Here is a 14332-nt window from a genome sequence, read left to right on the forward strand (position 1 = left end):
GGCATTCAGTCCCATCACTCCGTGGCAAATAGATGGGGAAACAGTGGAAGTAGTGACAGACTTTGTTTTCTTGGACTCCAAAATCACTGCAGATGGCGATTGCAGTCATGAAATTAAAAGACGCTTGCTCCTTGGAAGAAAAGCTATGACCAATGTAGACAGCATATTAAAAAGTAGAGACGTTATTTTGCTAAGAAAGGTTCGTCTAGTCAAGGCTATGGTTTTTCCAGTGGTCATGTATGGATGTGAGAGTTGGACTATAATGAAAGCTGAGCACAGAAGAATTGATGCTTTTGAACTGTGGTGTTGGAGAAGACTCTTGAGAATCCCTTGGACTGCAAGGAGATCCAACCAGTCCATCCTAAAGAAAATCAGTCCTGAATATTCACTGGAAGGACTGATGTTGAAGCTGAAACTCCAATACTTTGGCCACCTGATGCGAATAGCTGACTTATTTGAAAAGACCATGATACTGGGAAAGATTGAAGGCAGGAGGAGAAGGTGTCAACAGAGGATGCGATGGTTGGATGGCATCACCGACTTAATGGAGATGAGTTTGGGTAAACTCTGGGAGTTGGTGATGGACAGGGAGGCCTAACATGCTGCATTCCATGGGGTCGCAAAGAGTTGGGCATGACTGAGTGAGTGAACTGAACTCAGCTAATAGCACAATAAAGTTAAATTATGGGAACACTTGTTTAAATTACCTAAAAATTTGAACTTAAAAATATTCCATAACATCTATAGGGATTTTTGTGCACACATCACAGTACTGTACAGTGAATCAAATATTAATACTAACTGTGCTCAGTTGCTTCAGTCCTGTCTGACCTTCGCAACCCCATGGACTATAGCCTGCCAGGCTTCTGTATCTAGGTCTTTGAAATCTTCCTAATCTGCTTTACTGAAGAAATGTTCACTGGAATTTGAATGTTGGGTCCCTAGGCTCTAGTTGTCACCTTAGACACCTTCTGTCTGGGCCTCAATTTTCATAAAATGAACATGTTAAGTAGGTTAAACTAGTTTCCTTCCAACTCAAAATTAGCTGATTTAATGGTTTTGTGTAGTCATAGACAGCAAAGGAATGAATATATTGAATAATACCACAGAGAGGCAATCTGCAAAATTCAAACTGGGAAATCTATAGAATGAATGACCTAGTCTCTAAAGTCAATAAATTGCGGGGGCGGGGGGGAAATGGAGGAGGAACGTATAGATTAAAAGAGACCTGGAGACTTCCCTGGTGGTCCGATGGTTAAGAATCCACCTGCCAATGTAGGGGACATGGATTCAGTCCCTGGTCCAGGAAGATCCCGTGTGCCATGGGGTTAGTAAGCCCATGCGCCACAACTACTGAGCCAGCACTCGCCTGCGCACCCTAGAGCCTGTGCTCTGCAAGGAGGGAAGCCACTGCAGTGAGACGCCTGTGCACCACAACGAGAGAGTAGCCCCTGCCCGCTGCAACTGGAAAATCCCAAGCACAGCAACAAAGACCCAGTGCAGCCATAAGTAAATGACTTTTTTTAAACAGAGAGACTTGCGACTTCCCTGGTGGTCCAGTGTTAAGACTCTCTGTTTTCAATGTAGGTGCATAGGCTTCTATCCCTGGTTGGGGAATTAAGATTCCACATGCCACCTGATGCAGCCAAGAAATGAAAAAATAAAATAAAAGAGACGTAAGAGATACATCAACCAAACTCCAAAGGAATGTAATTACTTTTTTTGGATCTTAATTGAAACAGACTTGTGTTTAAAAGAATCTGTATGACTTTTATGATCAGTAATTGAATATCAAATATGATTAGTAATTGAATTTCTGATTATATTAAGGGATTAGAGATATACTGAAATATTTAGAGATAAAATGATATACTATCTAGGATTTGCTTCAAAATAAATAATATGGGAGGAGAGAAGCGGATGAGATCTTAGATGATACAAGATCAGCCATAAATTATAATTGTTAAAAATAAATAATTTATAATTGTTGAAGCTGGGTAATGGGTACATTATTATTTTGCCCATTTTTGCACATGTTTGAAACGTTGACTTTAAATGCACACAAATAATACATCTTGCTTAGAAAACTAAGATCTAATTGAGTGGTTCTGAATCAGCAGTATCCATCAGAACTCTCACTGGAGCTTTTACAATGCAAAAGTAAGTCATTATCCTCTGGCTGAGTCCTCTTTGTTTCTGAGAAACAAAGTAGGTTCTTGAAATGTTCGAAAAACTTGTGGGGATATCTGGAAAATAATTTGGTGTTTCACATTGAATTTCTCTGCTCTGATAGACAAGAATATTAATATAATACACACTTAATCACAAGGTCTGGAATTTGAGACTCAGCTGTCCCACTAGATGAGTACTTGGGCAACTCAGTAATCTCTGAATTTTAGGCTCCTAATCTGCAAGACACAGCTTTTAACAACCACCTCAAAGACTCACTATGAAGTGAAACTTAGCAGGAAACACTTGGTCCATAAGGTATTAATAAATATTACCTGAAAGAAGGGTTCCATGGACTAGTAGTTTACCTGAAAAAACTGATGATAAACTGTTTAGTTATGGTAGGACTTTTTACAGCTGTTAATCTGTTAATATGCATTACAAATCTCCTAAAGGGCAACAAACTATGTACTGTTGCCTACATTTATTTTGACCACAGAGTCATTTCTTCATGGAACGTCTGTCAGGAATACCATTCCTCAAAATACACTTTGGAAAACAATACAGCAGACAAAAGGAAATGAAATAATTGCCATGTTTGAGAATAATGTTTCAAAATGCTTTGATACTATCAGCATTAATTGTTACATATGAAAAATAATCGAATGCTTATTTTTCCCCCCTTCACACAGGAACTTTCGAAAGAAGCTACCACCTGTCATAGGTGTTACCACACAGTTTCATGCATGGTGGCATATTTTAACTGGCCTTGGTTCTTATCTTCACATCCTTTTCAGGTAGGAAATAGAGACTTTTTAATCCTACTGTTGGAGTGTTTCTTTCTTTACTCTTCAAATAGAATGTGTAAATATAAAACGTCAGAGACCCAATCAGAGTGATCTTAAACGAGTCCCTTCCTCTCTCTGAAGCTCTGTTTTCTTATCCTGAAAGGGTGACAGCTGTATAACTGACCTCTGGCACATGATCTACATTTTAAGTAGATCATTCATCTCCTTTTTCAGTGCAGTAGGATATAAACATTTCCATTTCTTGTTGAACAGCATATCTTTGTTTATAGAACAAATTTAAGAGGGAAAAAGCAGCCAGATCCCCTGAGCAGCGACTGAGAAAGCATGAGTACATATCTGAAGTCACCAACTTACTTTTTCTCCTTCCCTGAAACAAATTGGTTGCCACTGTTTCCCTTATAAAGAATTTATTGGAGGTCAGCCACTTACAGCAGAAATGGAACCAGAATTGTTTGTGTTCATCCTACTCACATAATATGTCTGTATTACTCTTTCTTCCCTTACCAGAATTTATTTTTCTTCACAGCATTTATAAACAGTTATAGAAGGGTTTACTTGTTTACCTGCCCCAACTAGACTGTAAGTTCCTTGAGAGCAAGGGCTTTATTTTATTCACTGCTACTCCCAAGTGCTTAAAATAGTGCCTGTCACATAGTAAGCACTCAGTATATGTTGCTAAATGATTTAATGAATAAATGTTATCATAGTGATCTCTTTACCAGAGGATCAGTTCAGTCACTCAGTTGTGTCCAACTCTTTGTGACCCCATGGACTGCAGCACACCAGGTTTCCCTGTCCATCACCAACTCCCGGAGCTTATTCAAACTCATGTCCATCAAGTCAGTGATGCCATCCAGCCATCTCATCCTCTGTTATCCCCTTCTCCTCCCTCTTTCAATCTTTCCCAGCATCAGGGTCTTTCAAATGAGTCAGTTCTTCTCATCAGGTGGCCAAAGTATTGGAGTTTCAGCTTCAGCATCAGTCCTTCCAATGAATATTCAGGGCCAATTTCCTTTAGAATGGATTGGTTGGATCTACTTGCAGTCCACGAGACTCTCAAGAGTCTCCAACACCAACACCACAGTTCTCCAATACCACAGTTCAAAAGCATCAATTCTTCTGTGCTTAGCTTTCTTTATAGTCCAACTCTCACATCCATACACGACTACTGGAAAAACCATAGCCTTGACTAGACGGACCTTTGTCAGCAAATTAATGCCTCTGCATTTTAATTTGCTATCTAGGTTGGTCATAGCTTTTCTTCCAAGGAGCAAGTGTCTTTTAGTTTCATGGCTGCAGTCACCATCTGCAGTGATTTTGGAGCCCAAGAAAATAAAGTCTCTCACTGTTTGCATTGTTTTCTCATCTATTTGCCATGAAGTTATGGGACCAGATACCATGATGATTTCTGAATGTTGAGTTTTAAGCCAACTTTTTCACTCTCCTCTTTCACTTTCATCAGAGGCTCTTTAGTTCTTCTTTGCTTTCTACCATAAGAGTGGAGGTTATTGATATTTCTCCTGGCAATCTTGATTCCAGATTGTGCTTCATCCAGTCTGGCATTTCTCATGATGTACTCTGCATATAAGTTAAATAAGCAGGGTGACAATATTACAGCCTTGACGTATTCCTTTTCCTATTTGGAGCCAGTCTGCTGTTCCATGTACAGTTCTAACTGTTGCGTTTTGACCTGCATACAGATTTCTCAAGAGGCAGGTCAGCTGGTCTGGTATTCCCATCTCTTTAAGAATTTTCCACAGTTTGTTGTGATCCACATAGTCAAAGGCTTTGGCATAGTCAATAACACAGAAGTAGATGTTTTTCTGGAACTCTCTTGCTTTTTTTGATGATCCAATGAATGTTGGCAATTTGATCTCTGGTTCCTCTGCCTTTTCTAAATCCAGCTTGAACATCTGGAGGTTCATGGTTCATATACTGTTAAAGCCTGGATTGGAGAATTTTGAGCATTACTTTACTAGCGTGTGAGCATTCTTTGGGATTGCCTTTCTTTGGGATTGGAATGAAAACTGACCTTTTCCAGTCCTGTGGCCACTGCTGAGTTTTCCAAATTTGCTGGCATATTGAGTGCAGCACTTTCACAGCATCATCTTTCAGGATTTGAAATAGCTCAACTAGAATTCCATCACCTCACTAGCTTTGTTTGTAGTGACGCTTCCTAAGGCCCTCTTGACTTCGCATTCCAGGATATCTGGCTCTAGGTGTGCGATCACACCATCATGGTTATCTGGATCATGAAGATCTTTTTTGTATAATTCTTCTGTGTATTCTTGCCACCTCTTAATATCTTCTGCTTTTGTTAGGTTCATACTATTTCTGTCCTTTATTGTGCCCACCTTTGCATGAAATATTCCCTTGGTATCTCATATGTTTAATGTCAAATTCATCTCAAAAATTGAGCGAGCTTAAATATTTGTAGAAAGGGGAAGAAAATTTTCCTTTGAACCAATGTGAAAATTTATTCAAGTGAAATTTTAGAATACCTTCTCAAAATAACATTTGCATCCCACCTACCTAGAGATAATCTGTTTAGGCAACTTGAATTATCTAAAATTTAACTACTTGAGAATTACATAAAAAGAACTTTTGGGCAGCTAAATAAGAATCACTGATTTCATACCTTGAAGAGCTCAAAGTTATTAATTACGGAAGAGCTTTAAAAACTCTGGCGCTATGTATACTTATTTTAGTTTGCTACTCTTACTGCATTGATTGTTTAGATTCTGAGCCCTTAGCATATTAGAAATATCTATTTAAGAAGAAGAGTTATGGCAGGAAATGTTTGGGAAAACTGACAAATGATAGAAAAGGAGAACCAAAAGTGTCTAGAACAGACCCAAGAATTAAAAACTCGGTTCTGTAATGTTGGAGTCCTTTAATGGACTGGAACTTGCTGCTCTGAAGTCAACAATGACAAAGTGAAAGAAGGAAAGCGGCTAATATTCCCAGGGTTATGCAGCTGGCTTTCGCGTTCCAGTGAATCAGCCAGAAATAGAGAGAGAGAGAAAGAAAGAAAGACACGGGGACCCAAGCTCTGATGGAGCAAAGGTGATTTAATCAACATGGTGTGGGCATATATACTGTCTTACAAGGTAGTTATTCTCAGCAAAGATAAAGATTAAAATTCCAGTCTTAAAGGGTTGTAATCAATCACTTTTACCGTATGGTTCATAAGAAGGAAGAGGGTATTTATCACCGTGTTGAAAAACTAACAAAGGAAATGTCTGGATTCCTCAGCCCTGAGAAAGGCTTGCCTCTCCTCTTAATTTCTGAATATTCAGAAATTAATAAGGAACAGAGGATTCAGGACAGATCCAAAACACTACACAGGAAGCCTCCTGTTAAGTGCTTCCTGACACTGTAACACTCCCCAAGGAGTCCCAAGGACATTACTGCAGTGGAATATAATATATCAATGAATTTTTCTATAAATATTCAAGAAGAGATGAAATTATACTCAATATATCCTATTTTGAAAGACTAGGGTTTCCCACTCCCCCTCCCCTTTTCTACGTTTTCCTTTCCATGTTTTTTTTTTTTTTTTTCACTTTCTCCTTCTGTCTTCCTGGTGTGGAAACCTTTCAAGGAAATAAGGCAGCGAGGCGGAAGCAGTGCTGTGCAGAGGTACCAGCATTCAATGTCCAAGGAATAGGGAGTGAGGAAAAGGGCTCAGTGGTAGTAGCATGCTGAACTCCTCTAAGAAAATCAAGGTGCTGAGGATGGGGCTTCTGTGTGGGACGGGAAGCAGGACAGTGAGAGGAGGGGATGGATGGAGGAGGTAGCTGGAGTTGGGAAATGGGTTACTTTGGACAAATAAATTAACTGATTAAACAATAAGTAAATATATTGAGAAGTTAACAAGAGCCTGATTTCTCCACTGTATTACAAGGGATTTAAAAATATGAAAAGAGGAAAAGATAGAAGGAACTCTGAGGGGGTTAGATTGGAATGAAAAGTTTTGGGATTGGACATTTCCTGATGGTTCAGTCATTAGGACTCTGCTCCTTCATTGCTGTGGCCCAGGTTCAGTCCCTGGTTGGAGAACTAAGGTCCCACAACCTGTACAGTGGTGCTGCCATAAACCCCAAAAACGCACTCAAGAATGTGTGACACATACACATACACTCAGATATAGGACACATTAGATGTATTCAAATTGCAATCTATTGAATAAAATAGGAATCTGTGACTGCATACTAATATAAATAAATGAATAAATAAATGAGAAGGGAAAGCTCTTCCTTACAAAAGAATGCCGACTAATAAATGCAGAAGGAACAGTAGAAACAAATAATTACCATTTGGGAACTATCTATTGGATATATGATAGATAATAGTTAACAATTGATCTCTGGCTGATAGGTGAAAGTTTGATGAGGAACACATAATTCAGAATTATTGAACACTCTCATGAGTATTATGAAATACTACCATGAATCTCCCCTACTAAAACACTAATACAGAGGGGAAAATGGTGAATTTACAGTGAGGAAAACTAATAGCAACCAGCTTTCCTACATCTAAGGTTGGCATTGCCCATGATGGGGCTGGTCACTATAGTGTGACTCCTGATACAGTGCACTGAAATGAGTTCAGCATCATTTCTGTGGTATTCCTGCCAGAGTTGCAAGGCCTGTGTCTGGTCATGAAAACACTGATGAAATCATGTTGAAGGTATTTCTACAGAGTGAAAGTCTTGTAAGACCATCAAGTTATGGGAGACAAAGAGCTGAAGAATTATTGAGTTAGGAAATGATGGTTAAGACATGACATGGAAACTAAATGCAGTGCATGTTTCTGGATAAGACCCTGAATCAGGATGGAGAAAAGAAATTGTTGGGACATTCAGCAAAATTTAAATTGTTTTGACATGGGTGGAGTACTTTATTAATATTAATTTCCTGGTTGGAACAGTTATATTATAATAATTTAGGAGAGTGTTCTTGTTTTGTGGTGATACACAATGAAGTATTTAGGGATGATGGCCATCATGTCATATAATGACCCTGTAGGAAATAGATAAATATACACATACATGTACATTGTGTGTTTTTGTGTATGGGTATAAATATAAAACAGATGTGGTTAAATGATAACAATTGGGGATCTGGAATAAGGGGATACAAAAATTCTTAATCTTTCAACTTTTCTGTAAGTTTCAAACTGTTTTTAAATTTAAAAAACAAAAGTGAGAGGAAGGCCTGGCCTCTTGTTGTGAAGAGGAGGCTGAGTACACATGTATGCTGAGAAATGTGAAAACTTTGTAGGGTTACACATAAGCTGTTAAATAACAGCAGTTAGCTCTGAGCTGAGGGTCAGGAATAGGAGACAGATCTCCTTTTTCCTGTACACCTTTTCATACTGTTTGAATTTTTAACCAAATGCTTGTATTAGCCTTTCAAAAAATAATTTAAAAATAAAACAGTGGAGTAGTTTATATAACCCTTAAGTGAGCTACAGTAATATTTTTAAACTCTCTTTATTCTTTAGTTACAGTGAAAATGGTATTGCCATACATTACTTGTCAGTGTAAATTGGTACAATCCATTTGGAAAGAAATTTGATGCTACATATGTTGATGAAAATGAAATGTTTATATTTTTATCACAATTATTAGCTTTCTCAAAATTTATCCTAAGGAAAAAAAACCTTGAAAAATGAAAATGTGTGTAGACACAGAAAGTTTTATCACTGTTATTTAATTTAGCAAAAGAAAATAATAGAAAAATAAAATATCCAATAGTTAGGAAAAAAATCATAAAGTAAATCATAGCATCTCCTTTATTCAGCCATTTAAAATTATAATATGAAAATTTTATGGCGGCATAGACATTTTTATTTTTAAGTGAAACGAAGTCATGTATATAAAATTATTAAACCAGTGTAAAAATTCATTTGTATGGTGACACAGTTTAAAGTAAATACACAAAAGTTGAAGCATTTTGATGAGATTTGGTGGCAAGATTTTGAGTTAATTTTTTTGTTTTCTAAGAATGTTAAAATGTTTTCCTATTTTTTTTTAGAAGACAAGGAAGAATATAATATATTTTAGATATATTTCACTCTAAATAACTAAAATAAAAGAAACTTCAATGTTGTAAGTTTTAATTACATGGAAATTTTGATTCTGTAGGTACCTCATTGAAGGGAACATGTGAATAATGATATTTCAAAGGGACAATTTGAGAATTTAGTAACATGATGTACTCTAAGACTTAAGTCTTATACAGAAGTTTGAAAGAAAGAGTAACACAGTAGAGTAAAAATAATCTGAGTTCAGATCTTTACTCCTTTACTTCATAACTGGGTAACAATCTTGAGCCAAGTTATTTACTTAGCTCTAACTCTCCATTTCCTGATCAGTTAAAATAAGGAAAATACTCTTTTATTCCGTAGATTGTTGAAATGATTAAATTCAGCAGGACTTTCATTTGCAGTGATGCCAGCCTAGGATATTCAGACAGATTTCCTACTAAAACAACGAAGAGTGTTGGATAAAATATTAAAAGCATCAAATGTTGACAATATTAAAAGAAATGTTACAGTCTAAAAGAAAACAGGTACCTAAAAAGGAGAACCACAGCTGCTTTGGACTGGAAGGATTTTTGTCAGTCCATCAATTCTAAGGTCTGATTCTGTGGCCTCATGGAACAAAGGAGACAGAAGTCAAGACCTAGAGCTAACCAAAGAAAAGGAGCCAGCCCAAAGAAGGGAGTCTAATGGAAGACTTTTCTACATCCAGTTGGATGAATCAGAAGTAAGCTCACTCTATACTCCACCCCCAAAAGACTAAAAAGTAAGTTGCTTTGAAACTGAGCAGAGGAAAAAAAAATAGTAAATTAGGGGAGAGGAATATGTTTCACAGAAGTGGCCATCAGACATTACTCACACAAATTTACAGCCATCTACCAATCAAGACCTTAGAAATAACCTAATATAACTTCCTCATTTGATGGTGAATGAAACTGGGGCCCAGAAAGAAGTGACTTGATCACTGGCCAGTTAGAGGACAACATGTTGGATAATCATTAGATGGCACCTGACTTCAAATCTTGCTTCTAGCATTTACTGGCTGTAGCACCTTGAATGAAATATTTGACCTTTTTTGAGACTTTCTCATATGCAAAACAAGAATAATACCTATCTAGTAAGGTAATTTAAAAATGAAGTGTGTATAAAGCTCTGGGTCCAGTGCTTGCCCACTTGTTGTAGGTACTTAATAAATAGTTGAGAGTGGTAGAAGGAATAGCAAGGGTTGGAATCCAGGGGCAGAATTCTCTGCCCCAGTCTAGGACTCTTCACTAAAGAGAAGAGAGAATATGGTAGCTTCATTTTAGAGATTAACATCTGAAAAACCATCTAGGTAAGTTTATATTATTATAATCTTGGACAGCAAGGAGATCAAGCCAGTCAATTCTAAAGGAAATCAACCCTGAATATTCTGCAGAAGGACTGATGCTGAAGCTGAAGCTCCAACACTTTGGCCACCTCATGCAAAAACCCAGCTCTTTGGAAAAGACTCTGATGCTGGGAAAGATTGAGCGTAGGAGAAGGGGCAACAGAGGACAAGATGGTTGGATGGCATCACTGACTCAATGGACATGAGTTTGAGCAAACTCAGGGAGATAGTGAAAGACAAGGAAGCCTGGTGTGCTGCAGTCCAAGGGGCTGCAAAGAGTTGGACATGACTTAGTGACTGAATAACAACAAAAGTTATATTCTAAGACAGTGCAGTATTCTTCTTAATATATGATGTCTCTCTTCACAATTCCAGTTTGAGGTAAAGTAGGATGGTATAGCCACACTAAATTACTCAAAGTTACCATGTTCTTTTTCATTCTCTTATTTAAAGTAGGAAATTTTTCATGCTATAAAATTACGTTTTGCATATGTACTCATGCTGTATATTACTATTCAAATACAATTAAATAGTGTACATAAACTATGTATGTTGTAAGTTATACACAGTTTAATAAGTTTTCAGGAATAAATTTAACTTTTTGCTGTATGGACTGATATTAAAATCTTATCTTTAGAGGTGACTCATTTTAAAGAATGCTCTGAAGAAGTGATACTTTCTGGTTATTTCACACCTATATTATAATCTTTATAGAGTTGATAATAACCATTTCTAAAATATTCTAGGGATACTCTACCTTAATTCTTACTACCACATAACTTCAGAGATGAAACTGGCAATCATGACATGAATCACATCAAGCATGAGTGGAATACTCCCTACTACAAATATCCTGAGTGTCCAGTGCGAGAGTTGTTCATTTCTCCATCTTCCTTAGTCCTTTGCCAAGTATTGTGCACAGAGTAGATTCTCAAAAAATGGTTACTAAAGTTCATTTATCAGTGCTACTTTTTCTTTGTATATACAGAGGCAGTGTGGTTGAATTTGTCAATAAGCCAGTTTACATGAATTAAAAATTTGTCTGTACTTATTTACAAAACAGACGTAAACTCACAGAGATAAAAAGCAAATTTATGGTTACCAAAGGGAAAAGGGGGTGGGGAAGGAGGGATAAATTAGGGCTTTGGGATTAACAGATACACACTACTATATATAAAATAAACAGCAAGGATCTACTATATAGCACAGGGAACTATATTCAATATCTTATAATAACCTTTAATGGAAAATAATCTGTTAAAGAATACACATATTTGTGTGTGTATACATATATGTATGTAAAATCACTTTGCTGTGTACCTGAAGCTAATACAACACTGTAAGTCAACTATACTTTAAAAGAAAAAAAATTATCTGAAAACCTCTTCCCTCTCCCCTTTTCTTTCAGTTTATATACAAGAACACTTTATTTGAGATACAGGCCAAAGGTGAAGGTAAGTCTCCTTCCCAGGGAGTTGTGTGTATGTGTGTGCTGAAAGAGGAGGCAATGGGAGGATGGGATGGAGGCAGAGGAAGGGGATGGGGTGGAAAGAGGACAGGCTTTGGAACCAGATGCTCTTGAATCTTCTGTCTTTGACTTACTGCTTTATGACCCTGGGCAAATCTCCTTTCTTCAAGCTTTAGTTTCTTCAGCAATAAAATGGAGCTGTTAATAGCTAAGTTGAAGAGCTGTTTTAAGCATCTGAGAGAATTTAAATGCCCAGCTCCATGCTTGACAAAGTAGATGCTTAATATATTTAAATAAGTAAAAATTGTTTCTGAGATACGGTGCAGACCTGGAAAGAATATTCTGTGCTCTGATTATTAATACCAGGACAACCACTAACAAACCACTGTAGTCATAGCCCATGACTTCTTTTTCAGGGATAACATGGAACAATTTTATCTTCTTTCATTTTGTCCTAACTTGTTTCCAAACAGTTTCTCTTCGGAATCTGGCCAGTGATCCTGTTTGAGCCTCTCAGGAAGCAGTGATGAATTGTTACACCAAGAAAATAAAATAGCACGTACCCTAGGCCTAGCCAAACAAACAAGGAAATAAAGATCTACATGTTCAAACAGATGTATTATAACCATCACAGCAAAGGAGTGACTTTCTGACATGCTGCCAGCCACACAGAGAATGAGGAATGGGACTTGTTGGATGTTTAGCTTGTGTCTTTATCTCATTTGTCTTCCCTCTCCTCACCCTAAGATGTTTAAAAAGAAACAGACATGATGTGTATGTATACACGAATGCTGAAAGTATTGGGCTTCTCTTAACAGGTTAACAGTTTATGCTGATCATAGGAAGTTAACTTTTTCTCTTTTTTGACAAGGCTTGCATATGAACTTTTCTTAGTATTTGATTAAATAATGAAAACAGTCAGCTAAGGACTGGCAAAACCCCATACCCAGTTGGCCTGCTATGAGGCAGCACTTAGCTGAGTCAGCCTTGATTTATATTTTTGTCATTATCTGCCTCTGTGCTGGTCAGAGTGTTCTAAGCAAGCTCAGACCTGCCACTGGGTTCTGTACTTGTCACATTCCAGGTTTATGGTGGGCGCTGGAGTGTCTCTGTGTGGTCACAGCCCAGCGAGGTGGGGGGATCAGTCATCTTCTACCCTCTATGAAGGCTGCCAGGACACCTGTAGAATGTTCCACCTCCAGCCAGTTACAGGTGGTTGCTCTGTTTCCTTTGATCTTTGCAGATCTTTAAGTTGTGACTGTTCTTATGGCTAGGCAAACATGATTGTTGGACTGACCTACTTATATTTCATCCTCCTAGAATAACTTATTTGAAGTTACCAGTAAATGTTGTTGTACTCTGACTTTAAAATTATGCAGTATTTTCCAGTTTTCAGAGAGTCAATAGTTATGCCCAGGGGAATGTATGGAGTTACCTAGAGCTAAAATTATCAGGATCCTATTTACATAAATCGCATTAGAATGCCTTCTCCTTCATGTTTTTCAAAGGAAGTAGACATAAGGGTTGAAAACAGCTCTAACTTACTTGAACTTGTAACAGAACTACCAAAAATTAAAGTGCTAAGATAGGGCAGTGAAATCTCATTGTAAGGCAGCTAATTCTATTGGAGTTGAATGTATAACAAATTGAGTCACTTGTCACAACAACACCTGCCTGGAGTAAAAACTTGATATGACCCCTTTGCTCATATATCACCATATTTGTAGCTCTGTACCTTAGCATTTTTACAACTTTTTTGTGCTTATACATTATTATAAAATCCATATTGTTTTTATTACATGGTATCATTACCCCAGATTAAATTCTGAGCTACAGCTTCCAAAGGAAAGTCATTTTTATCTTATGTGAAGGTGTAAGACACTTCTGTCGTTTTTCTATTCTTAAGTAAGAAACTTTGGTACTAATTTAAAACCAATACAAATTTTGTTTTTTTTTTCACCTGCTGACCTTAGTTTTAGTCCAAGTCCTATTTTCCTTACTTTAACATGCCAATTGGCTGGTACTTCCACCTACTTTTATGATCCTCCAGCAAGAAAAACACTTCCCAAAATATAAATCTAAAAGAACTTTGGTTGTGCCTTAGGAAAATAGAAACTAAACAGAACCAACACAAGCCTGTAAGACTATTCTTTCTTTTGCCTCAAGATTCTGGCATCCGGCTGCTTTTCATGTGCAACTACCTAGGCTGTCAGCCATCTGACATTTTTTAATAAGTCGTTTGTTTCACATCATTGTCTTGTTTGTGTCAGGAAGACACTGTGAGACTAAGGTTCTACAGTATTAAGGTCAGATTGAGTGTACAGAGAACATACCCTGACACTGAGGTCCTTTTGAGCAGTTTGTTTTGTTTCAACCACAGCCACCTGTAATTTCTTGTTGAATAAAGTTGTCCGGGCAGCTTGGAGACTCTAACACTGTGGCCAGTTTTTCAAACACCCTTGTTTCTGC

The 14332-nt window shown here is 37.4% G+C and overlaps 1 protein-coding gene across 1 annotated transcript in view; it reads left to right on the forward strand.

Annotated features, from left to right (window-relative positions):
• Positions 1 to 13940, forward strand: part of ACER3 (alkaline ceramidase 3) — a 152793-nt gene extending 138853 nt beyond the window's left edge. Inside the window, exons 9-11 of the mRNA XM_043908067.1 lie at positions 2862 to 2966; positions 11804 to 11849; positions 12337 to 13940. Coding sequence (XP_043764002.1) covers positions 2862 to 2966; positions 11804 to 11849; positions 12337 to 12390 — 205 coding nt within the window. The 3' untranslated portion in view covers positions 12391 to 13940. The remainder of the gene's footprint in view (positions 1 to 2861; positions 2967 to 11803; positions 11850 to 12336) is intronic.
• The last annotated feature ends 392 nt before the right edge of the window (positions 13941 to 14332 follow it).

Source organism: Cervus elaphus, chromosome 1 (genome assembly GCF_910594005.1).
Source record: "Cervus elaphus chromosome 1, mCerEla1.1, whole genome shotgun sequence".
NCBI lineage: Eukaryota > Metazoa > Chordata > Mammalia > Artiodactyla > Cervidae > Cervus > Cervus elaphus.